At 40.2% G+C, this 17,384-nt stretch overlaps 3 protein-coding genes across 7 annotated transcripts in view; 2 read left to right on the forward strand and 1 right to left on the reverse strand.

Moving 5' to 3' along the window:
• Nucleotides 1-14,079, forward strand: part of FILIP1L (filamin A interacting protein 1 like) — a 188,972-nt gene extending 174,893 nt beyond the window's left edge. For all 4 annotated transcript variants that reach the window (XM_027727510.2, XM_039388428.1, XM_039388429.1 and 1 more), the window contains 2 exons: nt 10,239-10,423; nt 11,675-14,079. In XM_027727510.2, the coding sequence (XP_027583311.2) occupies nt 10,239-10,423; nt 11,675-11,765 (276 nt within the window). In that variant the 3' untranslated portion in view covers nt 11,766-14,079. The remainder of the gene's footprint in view (nt 1-10,238; nt 10,424-11,674) is intronic.
• Nucleotides 1-15,821, reverse strand: part of CMSS1 (cms1 ribosomal small subunit homolog) — a 223,629-nt gene extending 207,808 nt beyond the window's left edge. Inside the window, exon 1 of the mRNA XM_027727521.2 lies at nt 15,768-15,821. Coding sequence (XP_027583322.1) covers nt 15,768-15,807 — 40 coding nt within the window. The 5' untranslated portion in view covers nt 15,808-15,821. The remainder of the gene's footprint in view (nt 1-15,767) is intronic.
• A 786-nt stretch (nt 15,822-16,607) lies between these two features.
• Nucleotides 16,608-17,384, forward strand: part of TBC1D23 (TBC1 domain family member 23) — a 30,479-nt gene continuing 29,702 nt past the window's right edge. The window contains exon 1 of one of the 2 annotated variants that reach the window (XM_027727515.2): nt 16,608-16,929. In XM_027727515.2, coding sequence (XP_027583316.2) covers nt 16,658-16,929 — 272 coding nt within the window. In that variant the 5' untranslated portion in view covers nt 16,608-16,657. The remainder of the gene's footprint in view (nt 16,930-17,384) is intronic. The other variant, XM_027727514.2, reaches the window with a different exon arrangement.

A 17,384-nucleotide genomic window follows, 5' to 3' on the forward strand; every position in this document is an offset into this window, starting at 1 on the left:
CATTAACCACCTGGCCACCTATTACAACGTCTTATAAAAGAAAAGCACAAATCAGGACATAGCAATAAGCACACTTAGTCCTTTGGACAATTACCAAGCTATTATGAGTAAGGACATTCAGACTTTAAAGCTAAGTTTTGAATACAAAACCTAGGTGAGAGTTCACACCATTTATAAGTTTAATCATTAAACAGGACAGTAGTTCTGTCCCTGTCTTAAACTGGTAATGCTTTATTAGTAACTGTTCAATTACCAAAAGAGAAAGGAAGCAGTCACTCATGACCATTAACTCCAAAGGAAGAAGCATCAGCACTGCATGTAAATGGAAATGCTACATTTCCTAAAAACACACCTTGATTAAGGGATGCTTACATTCCCCTACTGATAAAACATTCTTTGTGCAGATCTTAACTGACTTCCCAGTCAGTTTCTGTCAGTCATTCATTTCCACAGATGAAAAAACAAATAATTATTTTGCAGAAATAATTATTCTGCAAATAAGGTTTGCAGAATAAAACAGGTTCTTCCTCTTCAGATTCCCAAGATCCATTTCAAAGCACCAGGCAGAGAAAATAAACACCTGGATGTATTTGCTGAGAGCTGAAACTTAGCTGTTTAAACAGAAACAAGTTAACTGTAATTTTATCATAAAATAGCAAATCGAAAGCAGAGCTTAAGGACTCAAATTGCTGATATACAAATTAACTTCAAGTTGTTCAGATCATCACTCCATATTTAAGATTATTTCCATTTTGCTGAGTGGGAATATCCACCTGCTTCCTTGGCAGACAAAAAGAAAACAGCAAAGAGAAATTTTAATGATTTATCTGCAAATTGATTCAAGCACTCTGAACAAAAATATCAAGCATAATCATACTAAAATTCAAGTAAGGCAGCTTTTCTAGGAATTTCAAGCATTCCATAAATGGTAAGTATGGCTGTTAATTTGGAGGTTGAGATGCTTTTCCTTTCAGCATTTGCTCCAAAGCCTGAAGTCTGACAGGTATGTAATGATTCATTTGAATGTTAAAGGGAAATAGGGTCACATGGTGAGCAGCAAATATCAGAGGGATTAAACTGTGAAAGAGTGTAAAAGCAGTTTTCAGCAGATCATAATATCAACCCTTCTCTTTTCCAAAACCCTTGGCAAGCGTCTCCTCTAAAGTCTAAAAATCTACTCTTTTCCCCAGATGTTAAGTTCCCAGGAAAAGAAAGAGAGGATTAACAATTAAAAAAATGACAGCAGTTACCAGCCCACCTTCCTGCCCCTTTTCAATTTTATTTCAGTGAGTAATCAAATGGACGCCAGCAAAGGCAACACAAACACTTTGGTGCTTAGGATTTTTTAAGTCATTCTTTTTATGTGAATTAATATTTCAGAAGAAATACTTGCAATTTTTGTCCTTGCAGGGAAGATGGATGAGGGAAGGGAAGGGAAGGAAAAGGAGGAAAAGCAAAAAGAGAATAAGAACCAATAATGGTAATCTGAGAGCAAAGTGCCCATAGTATAGTATTTCAGGTTATTTAAAAACTGCCTGTAAGTCACTAATTAAGAAACAGAATTGACAAAAATTACAGGAGCAGCTAGCTAATCTTCCTGATCCAAACCACTGTAGACAATATGGTGTCTGGGGACAGAATGTAAGGTTGCAATAAAAAAAAAAAAAGATCTGTATGTTAGCATTTCATGCAAAGCTTAAGAAGGCGTGCTCCTCACACTGGGGAAAAAAATAATGAGAAACAGAACTGTACAGCACTACTTTCTGAATAAGACTGAATGGATGCTGCAGGGTTAGGTGATGGAAACGGAGTAACCATCTGCAGGATGACTTTGTCCCTAGGAAACAGACACTGAGACAGGCAAAACAAAAACTGACAACTGCCTAATCTCCAGGCTTAAGCAAAAACCAAAACATTATGTTACCAAGAAACAGAAGAAAGAAAGATCGTATGGTTCAAGTACAGCACAAGTGGGTGTATAGAGATCTTTTAAAATTAACACCAAGTACTGTAAGTGGGAAATTGCTCAAAAAAAAAAAAAAGACCAATCTCAAAAATTTAAGCAGCATGAAGTGCTTTCACAAATTTGCAGCCAGTAGCCCCAAGATGTAGCTGAATTCTCTCTGTGCTGTACGCAGCACATCAGCCAACGACCCATCATATTGTGGGCACCCAGAAAGCCTCAAATATCAGAGTTGACAACTGAATATGATTCTCTTCTGACCACTAAGCAAAGTACTCTCAAGAAACAAATTTTGAGTACAAGAGGAAAGACTTCTTTTATTCAATGTCTCTCCACTTGCCACACAGTGCCTTGACCTCACAGGGTCCTCATAGTGGGATGGGCAAAAGAAGCTGCCTTCCCTTTCCCACCCCTGCCACAACCCATATCACAAAATATTGCCCTTTCAGTTATGCTGTCACCACTGTTCAGGAAGGCAGTATTGTGAGGCAGGTCAAGAAACTAACTTCGATTAAAAAAAAAAATGATAAAAAAATCAAAACCCCCACACTCCACAAATTTCATTTAAAAAAAAAAAAAAACAACAAACAAAACCAAACAAAGAACCCCAACAAAGCAGGATCCCGTTCACAGCACAGCTTTGCAGAAGAGTTTACATCAGCATCACTGAAGGGACAAGCAAAAAGGAAAAAGGATGAGCACTTTATACTGCAATCACTGCCAAAGCCCTGGTCCCTTCACCTTTGATACTACCACTGTGGTCTGACGAGATACAATCTAGGATGCATATACATCACACAAAGCACTTCAAATATACAACAAACATTTATCAGTCCCATTAACATCCTTCTGGATCTCTTTTGTGAGAGAAGTTAACTGACTTGTGCAAAATATGAGCATGACAACATGGATTGTGATTAGTATCTATATTTCCTTATCCTTTATCGCCTCATACTCAAGCCACTATAGATCATGTTTTATCCTGTAGAAACATCAATCTTAACTGGATAAAAGGCAGAGAGTTTTTAATTTTAATTATAATACTTACATATATTAGAAAAATTATATATATATTAAAAATAGGACTCTGATTAACACACCTTTTTATGTGGCCCTCCCAGAGGAAAACAGCCTGTTCACAGACAGAAAAAAAGCCACAACGGTGAAAGCAGAGGGTTCTTTTTCCTTCTCCACACAGAACGCATTAGAGTCCAGTCTGGTTACCCGTGTAAACTTTTTCAACATATATATTCACTAACGTGGGAAAAACATATTCAAAGCTTTTGAACAGTCGATATGAAGACATTTTCACATTAAAAGCTGTGAGTGGGTGCGAGCACAATTCCAAACATCTCTAAAAACTGCATAACTTAGCAATACCAAAACACAAATAACTCTACCTGCCCACAATCTGTACAAAACGATACTCATTGTCAAGAATCTTACTCAATAAATGGGAGTGCAGCTTTAAATCAAGTGAAGTGATGATCCCACACAATTGTATTATGTCTAAAAGCACTGACAGCTCAGCACCTGCAGAAGCATTTAAGTGCCGGCACTACCCTCTGCAGGACAGAATTACTATTGCAGCGTGTTTAGGACTCAGTAAAACGGTCACACACCACTCCTGCTCCCAGGGACCCCCAGGAGCCCTAACGAGGTGCCCGAGACCCCTCCGATTTTCAAGAGGCAAAGGGAAGACAACTCACAGCAAACAACTGTTCATTTCAGAGAACCACCAGCTCCATGATGATGCTGGTAAACCAGCCCCAGGTAAATCCTTGTCCTAGGGGAGCTGACCCACAACATAACCTTACCTCTCCCTGCATACATTTCCCACTGGAGACATGTCCCAAGGAAAGCAAGGCACATAAAAGAATTTTAGTAACTGGGAACACAACTTCTGCCTCCAATCCCGCTTCTTTTCCCCGCCATCAGCAAGTACATTTAAACTTGGCATTCAGAAAATAAGAGTGCAGTGACACATTTGAGTACATTAGTGCAAACTGTGTCACATATACAGAAATAATTTCTAATATTAATACAGATTTTTCTGTCAGATGTGTCATATTATTGAAATCAAGAGTGCTGTAATAGACCAAATATCAGCAGAAGAGAAGACACAGAAAACTGAGGTTAAAAGGGACCTCAGGACATTTTCCGGCCTATTCCTTTAGTATAACTTGACTTAAGCCCTTCCAAACAAAAACCTGGCTCATATGGTTCTAAAAAACTTCTGCAATGACAATTTCATAGTTACCCTGGGAATCTGCAACAGGGCTGAAATATCTTTGCCATTAAGAATCTTGCTGATTCCTAAAGTAAATTGATGTTGCTGAAATTGTAATGCAGTACTTGCTTTCCTATCCCCCCACTGGACTTTGAAAACTATTTTCTCTGCAACAGACTTTCACATATTAGAAGACAATCATCATGTCTTTTCTCAGTTTTGTTTTCTCCAGATTAAACAAACCCAACTGCTCTCCCACTTAATGGCTCAAGTACTACAACTATACAAGATCACTAATAATTTGCCCTCTGCTGAGCTGTTTATAATGTGACAATGCAGTGAGCCAAGCCAGACAACCCTCTGGCAAAGGTCCTACCAATTGCAGAAAGTGTAAGGATTATACTGCTCCTGCTTGCACATCTCAGTATAGTCACCCACACAAGTGGGTTACACAAAACGAAATGCAGAGCAACTGAGACTTCTCACTTTGGACTCCTAGAAGACAAATTACAGGACCTAGTGAAAGACAAATACAGAAAAGGAAATATCAGAATGCCCTGTGCAGTTGAGGATGCCTAACCGGAAATTTCAGCCAAAGCTATTGGGCTTGGAGACCAAAGGGAATATTCGTGTTTATCACTTAATCTTAGCTCATTCTCACTTGCAGACCTGTCTTATGTTCTGACTGCATTCAACCATCCAGAAACGAGCTTCAGTCTGGCAAGAGGCATGTTTGTACACACACAGATACGTGGTCTTCAGTGTAAAGGATCTTCAGCACCACCCTCTGGCCACTATCACTAAAGCTGAAAACTACACTCTCGCTCAAATTTCTTAAACTAAAAATTTAAGCAGTGAGAAAGAACCTTATCTAAAGCTATTTCTCCTTGATCAAATTATACAATGACTGTAGAAAGGCAAATAAGAAAACTTACAGCAGAAGTACTACATGCTCCCCCCTATTTAAATGAATAAAGTTCAAACAGGAAGCAAAGCTTTCAGAAGGACAAAGATTAGTACCAAAAGAAGAACCACTTTAACAGCACAGAAACAGAAATATTTTCTCTCCCTGACACTCCCACAGACGCTTGCCTTACCCACTCCCCAGAAAGCAATCACTGTATTGTGTTACAATATCTGATGGCCCATATAAATAAAATAAGCCACCTCTGTGCCCGTGGGGGAGGGAAAAAGGTGTGTATGGAATATATATATCCTGATATTTCAAAGAATGCTTTCTCAATTGGCTTCCTGAAATTAAGAAGGGCTATTTTCACATTAATGTGTGAGAAGGTCACAATTATCACCTGTGTAGTATCTGTCCCCACTCCTGAAGTGCCTGCTTCACCTTGAGACAACTAACACATCCTTTGTGTATGAGTTCTCATTCCAACACCCTTTATTCTGCCAATTCCTATTACAGGTGATTGATGTCTACTTCAGAAGTTAATTGAAAAATTAAGTTAAAAGATCCTTATGAAAATGCAGCTTTCTTGATTCTTAGATCATTGCTTGTCTTGAAAAGTAGATTTAACTGCTTTATTTCTACAACTGTAAGCACTGTGGACAAAAACTTTGCTATTTTCCGAGTCTACTGCCTTAAACTAGCATGGTGCTGTTATATTTACAGACAGGCATACCACATAATCTTATAATTTAAAAAACTGGGATGGTTTAATGTCTTTGGGGTTAATTGTCTTTGCTATTACAGCAGTTATTTACTGATGCTTACTTAACTGTGTTTAGACGCATTAAGTAAAAGAAAACTGCACAACTCAGACAGGTCGCTCCCAGGTAACATTTTGTTTCTAGGAATGTTTCAAGAGCATTAATGCAAACAAGGCGTTTCCAGAACATGAACGGCAACTCAGCTTGTTTTTTGAAGGATAAACATATCTTGTTTCCTCTTCTATTCCTTGGAATGATAGCAGATATAAAAAGTGGCCTGCATATGGGAACTCAAGGAGCAATAACTAAACAGCAATGATGAACACAATGATGAAAATTCAGAATACTAAGGAGAGTCCAAACAAATAGGGAGACTAAAACCCATTCCTCTTGAAGGAGAAAATAAATTGGTAGAAAGGGTGCATACACTCGAAGAGATTCTTGGTATGCACACGGATTTCCCATACCTAGATAAGAATTAAAAATCAAATTGAAAAACCCCACCAAAATCTACCTATAGGGTTTTTTTTAGTCATTCAGGTCTGTCCAAAAAACAAAACAGACATCCTAAGGTACAAGCATGCCACAGCCAATGTATCTGCTTATGTGCCTCTATACTAACTAGTAGGGAAGGAACTAGGACGACTGCACAAGCAGTTTCAGTACATGTACAACTAAACCAATGCAGAATTTTATATACAGTTACTTCCAAGTGCTTTCCAGACTCCTTGTGCAAACTATAGGCCAGGGTATTTTCACACCTGACTTCCCACTGATTTAATAAAACCTTAGAGCCTGAATACTATTTAGATGCACAAAAACTGTAAGAATCTGGACCTACAAATATCTTCTTGAAGTACTAAGACAGCTGTTCAATCAATTACAGACAGAATACTCCAACCACTTTTTATCTCACGCAATCTCTGAACTGGAACACTTCTCAAAAAAAAAAAAAAACAAAACCAAACAACCAATCACAACTCTTTCTTGGAGATACAATCACACTTTAGTACACAAGACTCTACAGAGATTTTTTTATCTATTCATCTCAATATACATAGAAAATTATGGTTAATCTAATTCTTTTTGTAGTTGGGACACAGACACGTTTTCTGTCATCTCTCTAATTACATCAGACAGTAGTCTGTTAGTAATAGCCCACCCAAACATTTTATTCTCAATTCTGTGCCTCATCTACCAGGCCACATCACACAGTCAGAGGTAAACTCTTCCAGCTCAGTACTCAAGGGAAGCCATATGGCAGTAACATAATTATCCCCTCCAACATCAACCCCTTCTTTCTTAACACGTTTCCTTTGGTAACTGAAGCAAAATGCTTTTTGGTTTGGGGTTGCATGCTAACAATACGAATGTTAACATTCAAGACTATCATGAAAATGCATGTTAATTTTTTTTATTCAGCATTTAACGACAAGTTTCAGTCCAGTTTAAGTGAAAATGCCGTGGTGCGGTGCAAAAGGAAAACTTCGCTGCCACCTAGCGGTAAAAATCTTTAAGAATACGGCAAAGAAAAAGGCATCTCCTTTTTTCCTATTCACTTTCAAAGTCAAACTCTTTCCTTTCTCAATACACTAAAAAAGAAAAAAAAAAAACGAAAAAAAAACTTGAAACTTTCCGATTTTAAAATAAAAATATGAAACACGTTTTACTCAGACTACATATCTCATCTTTGGTAGTGACCAGCAGTAGCTGCTTACAAACTTTAAGACAGAGTACTAAACCCAGCCTCTAGCAGTCTACAACTTAGAGTCATCCACAGCTGAAATCCACATCACATCTTTGTGTTTAGCAGTCCTTGATGGATGCCACGAAGCAGTCTAAACTCTCTCCAAACCAATTTATATCGTTACTCAAAAAATTGTTCCAAAGAGTTTCACAGCTCATTAACAAGGGAAAATACTTTTCACATACCTTTAACTTACCTTCAGTGTATGCCCTCTCAGGCATCTGAGAATTTCCCTATTCACCATATGGTTAGATTTCTGCTGTTTATTTTTCTCACCACAATCTATTTCCCAAACTTGCAAAGGCCTAGTGTATGTTATTAATCTTCATGCAGAAAACATTCCATAAGTGTCAGCCTTTGCCACATTTTCTTCATTTTTCCTTTCCATTCAGTTGTTCGGACAGAACTCTGCAAAACACTCACAATGTAGGCATGGTTTGGAGTTACACACTAAAAAAATGACAGGTTTGATTTTCCTCTTTTCCTAGTAATTCCTAACTGCCTGCTACTTTTTTAATAATTGCCAGTCGCTGAGCAATGAGGACAATTTAGCGACTCCAAGATCTTGTGTTCTGAGTGACATTAGATGTCACTACTGTATGGAACTAGTTTTCCCTACGTATACTATTTTTAATTTGCTGACACTGAACTGATACACATTTTTTCACGTTCTTACTCAATACCATGAATTATCAGCTCTGCTTCTAATAACCTCCCTTTTACACCATATGCAAATGTTATCATTTCAGTACTGTCTTTCCATGTAGTTTGTGAATATGTTGAATACCAGAGGTTTAGATGCTGTCTCCACAATACTATTAAAACTAGGTCTCTGCTCTGCTTTCTATCCCCTTTTAACCATGAGAACTTTACTTCTTTTTCCACAGTTTCCACACAGACTTTGTTTCAAACTATACTCTTTTGTTAGAGACCACTATCAAGTCTTTTTTTTTTAATCAAAATGTTACATGGTCACACCTGCAACAGCAAGTTAAAGGCTTTCCTATATCTTTCCCTTAGACATGGGTCAACCCAAACTACAGGAAACTTCTTGAACCTACAAAGCAGCCTAGCTGGATACAAACTACCTATGCCAAATGAACCTTCCTCTGGACCAACTCTCAAGCTATGCCTCCAAATTTTTCCAGAGACAGATCCACAGTGTGGACTATTCAAACAATCCAATGCTACTGCCAATTTAACAGTTACAGTGCCTGGGAACATTCACAAACACTGCACAAACACTTGTTCATCATTAGACAATCTGACACCATACACCTATATAACAATATCTAACATACTTGAATATTATCCTTGACAAGAAATGTAGATGTTTTCCCATCACAAAATTAGTAACCATGTGGGTGAACATCTTATTACTTATTGTCATTTTGATCAGTTCAGCAGTTATACTTCAGAATCGTTTGTGAAGCTTTACTCTAAAGTGACATCACACTCCTCTGGCATCGCCAACAATTTCAGTGGTGGATTCCACACCACTAATAAGGATTCTGCAATTTTAAATATCATCTCCTTCAGAACTCTTAGAAACACACACATTGTTCTGGGAGATTGGTACTATTCTATCTTTTTGTTCTCAAACTCCAATTAAACCCAGGTTGATTTTTTTTCTTTACTCATGATCCATTAAGCACAAACGTGATGTGCAAATTTTCACAAATTCCTCCATGAGCACATGCAATGATCTTATGTTGGCTCCGTTTTATCCTTCTGAGAACCCCTATCACATGCAATTAGCTACAGGTAAATGGCAGGCTCTTGAATTGTGATTTTTTTTTTTTAAGTAATTCCAGGCAGGAATTACTTTATGGCCGCTAGGAAGTTGTTTCCCAAATCTTGTTTTGATCTAGCTCATTCTTATTCATACTTAATCTGCCGGAGTTTTGACACTGTTTTCTACTGTTCTAATTTGAACACCATTTCCATTTCATGTTTTTTATAAAAATTCTTCATTGAAATTCTTTTACCCTGAGTTCGACTGGAAAAGGTATATAAGAAGGCTTATGGTACAAAAAGCTTTTCTATGAGTAGTGTGTGTTTAATCTTGGTTTCAGATAATGGTACCTTTTAAACAAGCTTCTTGCCTTGACAGTTCTTCACCCCTTTTAAGCACACATATTAACTTTTTTTTTCTTGTATATTTATCTCTTTGCAATTAAATATGACTATGATGGATTCTGGAGGGAGAGTTCTCTTACAAATACATTGATTTTGTGTACACTGGTCACTGTCAAAGAATGATCTCTCATAGAACAGTATGAGCTAGGTATTGTCTGCTACTCAGGACTGAATCAAGACTTGCTTCTGCATGTGGAAGTTCTCTGATTATTCACGCAGAGAAGTCACACGCTCACTCAGCTCCTGGGGCTGATGCTCTAGTCAGACGACTGCCAGGAAACCCTTCTTATTTATAGTCTGGATTTCAATCCATTCAGATTCTTTGATATTCAGCAATCAAGTAGGTAAGTTAAATACAAAGCTTCGCTCTCACTACCAACAAGATCAAGGAAGTTCAGACAAACAGTTCTAAGAGCAATGCATTCAGATTTACAAAGTGGAAAAGACATGAACAAGCTAATGCATTACTTGTTTTCTCGGTTTATTTCAAGATCACCAACGCCTTCCGTCGGTCAGTTCCAACTCGGATCCCCAAACCAAAGCCTACCAGCACAACCAAAGCACCTGCCAAAATTCCTGCCGGGCACCTCAACAAACCACTCCAAGACAGCACTGCTGGAAAGATACACATTATAAGGACTGTGTCTAAAACCTGCCTTCAAAGTGGAGGGAAAAGGTAAATGATTTTCTGTGATCTATGACATTAAAATAGATTTAAGCAACCTGAATCTCAATAGCAGTTGTTTCCACTGGGGAAAAATCTGGAACTATCCACATGGTCAGCATATCTATGGCCACCAATCACAGGACATCAGGAGACAGTCAAATTCTTAAGAGCCAAAGGTAACTAACTGCATGTCTGCAGAGACCAAGCTATGCCCCCTTCTTTCTGGTGCAATTCCAGATTTTGGCACTCACAGTACAGAAGCACAGGAGACACAAAGTTTCTACTATAAATTCCATTTTGACAAGTTCCATAAATAAAAATAGTAAGTTTGGCTCAGTAGGTTTATAAAAATGTGGTCAATCACTTCAAGAGAGGTTGCAGGAGGTGTTGTTTTGTTTTCAAAGTTGGTCTAGTCAAGAAGTGTTTCAGTATGGATATCTTGTGTTCGGTAGTAAAGACAGAATGAAGAGAGGGATGGAGAAATCTGCTCTCATATAACACACTGAACTTAGAGAAATGCAGAGCTCCTTGTTGTGCCAAGCATCACTTTAAAAGCATGATTTGAAGATCAACAATTCTCTCGTTAATGATTTAACTAGCGTGATTATCTCCACTCAAATTCATGCAGATGTTATATTAGGGAAACAGATGCAAGACTCAAGATGGATATTGTTTGCATTAGCTATATAAACTTTCACCATCTGGACTACAGTAATCAGATTTCGGCTCACTTAAACAGTATTTTGGAGCTGATCAAAATTAGTATCACACTTAACAGAAAGTTGTGACTTACACAGAAGTGCAATTTTGCTCTTGTGTTCCTTCACAATCCTGACCTTCTTTTCAACTGCTCACATTCAAGTAAAATACATAACTGCATTCCTAGTGAAGAAGTTTATTTAAAAAGTCTTTGCACAATCGGTTCTGGTTCATCCATGAGAGAATCTGCCTTTTTGCTTTTAAAAGACTTAAAGTTCTCTCAAAGTTTCCTTTCAGTCAATGCACTCAAAAAAAAAAAAAAATCAAAACTTTAGGAGAGACTCCATGCCCATTGTTTTCAACTTTCAGAAACGTAGAAATTGCTGCTCTGACAAGAAAATTTCTCACCGTTCAATAGAAAGTTAAAACTAACAGAATACTATTACTGCAAGGAACATCTCCACAGGAATTGTGTAATACCAACTAACATAAGTGGCTGGTTTAGAATATAAAAATTATTTCTCTGATATTAATGTCTCCCTCATTCTTCTTCCCTAACAGAGTGCATTCCAACAGTCTAAATGGCTCAACAGATAATTCCTGGGAAAACTCCTTTCACATAGGTGTTTCTTTAAGAACTGCCAAATCCTAATTCCTACGTAAAGCAAAAGCTGGTGGTGATCACAATGCCATAGCCAGAACTGCAGTCCTTTTCCTGAAGCAAGGAAAGATTTTGATGCATTCAGTTACCTGATTTTGCCCTTTTATTTCACATCTAAAAGTTTAACTTAACCACTGAGACAGTACACCACGTTAGCACTGCTGCGTGACCATTTTTGCAAATGTGTAAGAAACCTATGCTTCCCTCAACAGCTTCACAAGTTCTCTAGAAGTACTTAAGAAAAGGAAAATTTAGAAAGATCAGTCTACTGAAAAATTACTTCAGCTTGTGTTGCACACGACACACCTGTGTCAAAATGGAGACATTAAAAAATTACTTTTTCATAATAAAAAGAAAAGGCTTCCAATTTTATTCATTAAATCTGTAGCTGTCAAGTTCAAGACTCCATGTCATGTATGTCCAGATCCAAATAGAGCTCACAGAAGCACACCACTAAATATTCTGCAACTTGCAAAACTGAGTGTATATAAATGTGAAGAAACACAGATTTCAAACAGCAGCTGTCAACTTGGCATGCTTACCAGAGAGATCTTCAAATACATGACCAAATTCAATCATAAGGGACAGCAACTCATTGATGAGCCAGAAAAAAAAAAGATGCAAACCTCTCCATATACAGGTGCACCAACAGATCTCAGCTCCAGTCAAGCACCAGCGCTCCCACTGAATGCACTACAAGGAACAGTCTGCTTCTCAGTAGCTGCAAATCACACATTACAAATTGATGCTACCTGGCATCCTTTATAGCCAGTCTACAGAAAGAAAAGAGAACCTCTGGCAAAAGAAATCAATTCCCACAACAGCATCCTTTGCTTTGGAGCCCACAGAACACTGCCAAATCATCCTCCGTGGCCCCATTTATACTTCTCACCTATCTGTACTGCTGCCATACAAGAGTTTCTGTCTTTTGCTCCTCTCTTGTGATGACACGGTTCATTTCTACCTGTGAGGAACACGGCCCACATAGACTCTTACTTAAGGATCTAAAACTGACAAACAGGGATACTACACTTCTACGGGATTAAGGGCGATAAAGAAAGCATGGAGAATGAAAGAGAAGGAGTGGTAACACAAAAGGAGGAAACTGGAAGAATTTCTGACAAATAGAGGTACATCCCTCTCCCTCAAACTGCTTGGGAGATGCGGCATGCTGGCTAGAGGCAAGACACAGACATTTCTAGTGCTGTGAGAAGTGCTCTTTCTGTTCGTGGAGAGAAGAGGAAAAACTTGGTGTCCTTCACCAGTACAAAACAAACTCCTCATTATTCCCTATCCTCTCCCTTATAACTCTGAATGCAATATAAAAATCCTACTAAAGACTGGACAGAGTTGTGACATGATCTGGAAAAAGGGAGGTAAGGAAATCCTACAGTTGCATGACATGGGGCATGTGTAACACTAAAAAACACTGCTAAGTAGAGAATAATCCCTAACCACTCTCTCCACACTTCTCCTCTCAAAGTTAAAGGTTGGATGAAGAAGTTATTGGGCAAGACTCTTTAGTTTGTGTCATGTGATAAGGTAAACAGACGGGTAATCCCTTCAGGGTTTTTTTCTTGGGTCTTGTGGGGGTTTTTTTACATCTATAAGCCACCTGCAGCAGGGTAAACTTCCATGTCTCAAAGTGAGAGTAACTACTTTTAACCTTTAATACGGATTCTAAAATAATGATTTCCAATGATGTGGCCAAAAGCAAATTTAGAATTATTTATATATCCACATACTAGGATATACATTTATATGTATATTGTGTTTTCATACTCTTTAACTGAAGTGTATGAAAGATGTTCATACTCATCTTAAAAGTAGCCTTTTCTAACTACAAGTTTCTAACTACAGGTTGCTAAAATCTAAGACACTTTTGAGGGCTGAGTTATTAGGAAGAATGTTCTGTTGGTCAGAATTTATTCTAGGGTTAATCATAAAGGATTTGGCAAAAGATCAGTGTTTAAAAATTACATTTCAAATTCTCTGCATCTACTGTTGGGGCAGAGATGCTATTTTAGAACAGGTCAAAAAATGAAGTCAAATAGTAATTTTTTTTTTTAATGAAACTTGATGTTTCACAGAGATAAAACTAATCAAGTCTGTAAAAGGTGCTCAATAATTTTCTTGTATTGCTGCTTACATTGTATATTGTAACCCCTGATTTCCTCTTTCATGCCAAATGATTTTAATGCATTTTACAGTATCCATAAGATACAGTACAAATTAACCTTTGATTTTACATGTTTTACGTGAAAAATAGCTACACAAAATAAAAGTAACGGATGTTCTTACTTTACTGATGGCTTGTCTCAACTTAATCCAACAACAGGCTCCATAAAAAGAACCTGCCAACGAGTTTACAAGGTGGGCTATGGACAGCAGAGTATATGGTTTGCACAACTCTCACCTGTCATCATTACTCATAACACATTCAAAGCATGTTCTTGGAGTAAGGTATATAGAACTGGATTAGACACCTCCAGAAGTTACTTCCCACCTGAATTATTTTAGGAGCTCAAAAATGCAATTGCAAAAATCCCAAGGAGTTTTACACAACTGGAAGAGCTGTCATTCACAGTCTCACCCCAAAGTCAGATGGTTTATCCATTATGTCAAAATTTTATCATCAAAGTCCTCCTCTGTATCCAGCTTCTAGAAGAAAGCTGCCAACATTATAATAATCTGCTGATCACCTACCCCAAATGAAACCTGTGGTTGGGAGAATGTGCTGGTAGGTAGACTCTTAAGAAACATTCCTAATGAAGAGCATTTACCATGGGAACTGGAACTGCTTAAGGAACCTGCATCGGACTAAAAATAAAAATGGAATGCCCAGAAGCCTTATTAGGGCTCATGACCCATCTTTATTACATACGTACAATTTTTATATTGTTTCCTCTCTAACTATTCTCCAAGTACCTTTTCACAGAAAATAAGCAACAATTATCAAAAATTCAAAGATCTGGAGTCTTCCCAGAGATGCAGATAACTCCCAACAACTCCCAATTTTTACCAATATTGTATTAAAAATAAATTTAAAAAATAATCAATCAAATAGGGCACTATAAAGCCAAAAGTAATTTTTGCTGCCTAGATCTACCTAAATTTCCATACTAAATCTCAACATTACAGATAAAGCACTTTACAGCCTGTGGTTGCAAGACACACTGAAAAAAGAGAAGTACAGGAAACAGATATTATAGGCATCAGAACAAAGAGACAAATCAGCCAGAGTACCATACTCCAAAGAGCAAGGGCTGGAGAAAAGCTGTTTAACTCCTGCTCTTTTACAGCAACACATGGCACATGACACACTCCAATGAGCACATGGGTGATGCTTTTCAAGCACCACAGGTATTTTTCCCTCCAAATGCTCTACTATGGATTAACGGTTTCCAAGGCCAGTAAGTAAGTTCACGTGTGACGGCAATGAACACAGAATACTCTGAGTTGGAAGGGACCCACAAGGAAAATACATTATGCAAAAGTCTTTCATCAGGTAAACTCGGTTTGGAAGAAAATACGGTTTAGGGGGACAGCTGTGAATTCAAAGCAAGAGGTTTTTCCCCTTCACCTGGCCCCACTTTTTAAACCTCGCTTAAATGCATTTTTGTTGAGTGGGTTCCTGTTGCTACCTAAGTACTTATATTTTCCTTTGCCTATCCATCGCCTATCCCAGGTCTGAGGGGCCAGAGATTAGACATCAACCAGCCGCCGAGATTTTGCTCTACAAGCAAACCCGCCATCGGTAGCAAGCAGGGGAAAGCAGACACGGGAGAAACAGCGAGTGAGAGTGGAAAACTTGCAGAAGTAAATTAAAAGCGGAGAAGGGAAAGGCGGGGGGCTGGAGGGAGGAGGGATATAGAAAGGAAAAAAAAAACGCAAAACGAAAAGGAAGGGGGGCCGGAGAGGAGATGGGGGGCTGGATCTCAGTAAAACTTGCTCCAAGGCCATGGTGAGGAGCGAGCTCCAGGAGGGGAATACCTGGAATGTCCCACCACGGCTCCTCCAGCGTGTCCCCCATGCCGCCACCGCCGCCGCGCGCCGCCGCGCCTGCGCACTGGCCGCGGGGCCGCGCCGGGGGCGGGGGGCGGCGGGGCTCGGGGAGAGACGGTCCCTGGGCGAGTCTTACGGACTGTTCTCCTAAAATAAATGTGGGCGTTTAAGATGTGAGGGCTTTTGTTTGTTTGTTTGTTTCTTTGGGGTTTTGTCTTTTTTTTTTTTTTAAAGTGAATAATATAGAAGAGGGGAGAAAAAGAGGAAAGGAGTAAAAAAAGTGTTACCCGCTCCCCCACAACGTCCGTGTGATTGCCTCAACCCGGCTCTATACCGTAAAATACCTACTTTCTTGATTGAGGTGTTTTACGTGAAGAGGTTGCGTGTTACCTGGGAACGGATGCTCTTGGCTCTTTGGGAGCCGGAGCCTGCAGGTTAAGCGAGGCTGTGTCTTTTCCCACAGGAGCCGTCCCGCTGAAAGTCTGGGCGTTACCTACTGGAGCACATCCCGAGTCAAGCCGTGGAAGTGACACAGAGGAGTGTAAGGACTGGAATTTATCATAAGGCGGCACTGTTACTCCGTGTATAAACCGCTCCAATGGTTCTTCTGAACTTCCATCGAGAAACACTGATTGGTTTTCCCCCTTGAGGGTGCAGGTGGGTAAGGAACGTGCGTGGCAGAGCGTTAGCGTTGTCCTGCCCAGGGTTGCTCATGGGCGCTACCAGGTGGTTTTTAGCCCCGGCAAACAGGGTTCTCTGTGTAAATCTCGTGGATTTCGCCCCGAGTACAGCCTATGGCACATCACAGACTGTGGGGGAAGGCGCTTAATAATCAAACCTACGTACGGCAGAGTTTTGTGAAAACCGAAAGCGCTCAGATGTTCCTGCCTCGGGCGCTGACAGGCTCCCCCCGGCCCGTCCCCTCCGGTCCCACCGCCCCCCTCCCGTGCCAGGCTTCCGCGCCGTACGGCCCGCGCCCTCGCTTCCCGGCAGCACGGGGGAGGCGGGGACAGCAGCTGGGAAGGGGACAGGCTCGGGAAGGAGTGGCGTCGGGAGAGGAAAACTCCTCCCGAGCGCGCTTTACGGCCGGGCGGCGGGGCACGTCAACAGCGATGGCGGAAGGGGAAGAGACGCCGCCGCCGAGCAGCTGGTGAGTTACGGGGGTGTCGGTGCCTCTCTCCCGCTCCTCTCCTTTTCTCCGCGGCGGGGCCGAGGGGCAGGAGGGGAGAGGGGCTGAAATCGTCCCCGCCCGCCGCCGCTTCCCCCTCGGGACCCGCCGCTCTCGGTGTGTGAGGGGGTCGCGGTGGGAGCCCCGAGCAAACGCCGCCGGCCGGCTCCGGGGTCCCGAGAGAGGAAGGGCCCCGTCCACACACGGGAGAGACACTGAACAAGGGCCTTGGGCCGTGCCCAGCCCGGGGCGAAGCGGTCGCTCCGGTTTAAAATGACAGCTTTAATAAGCTGTAGGAACTGCTCCAGGAGTCTGCCTGGAGTGGAGTTGCTTTGTTCAGTTCAGCTTCCCCTTTCGCTGCGTGCCTGCTCTCAAGCACAGGTGACAACTGTAGGTCCCTGCCTTGTTTTCTGAATGCTTTTGCTCGCCACCCTCCT

Source organism: Pipra filicauda, unplaced genomic scaffold, assembly GCF_003945595.2.
Source record: "Pipra filicauda isolate LSUMZ 115617 unplaced genomic scaffold, ASM394559v2 scaffold64_size3178608_pilon, whole genome shotgun sequence".
NCBI lineage: Eukaryota > Metazoa > Chordata > Aves > Passeriformes > Pipridae > Pipra > Pipra filicauda.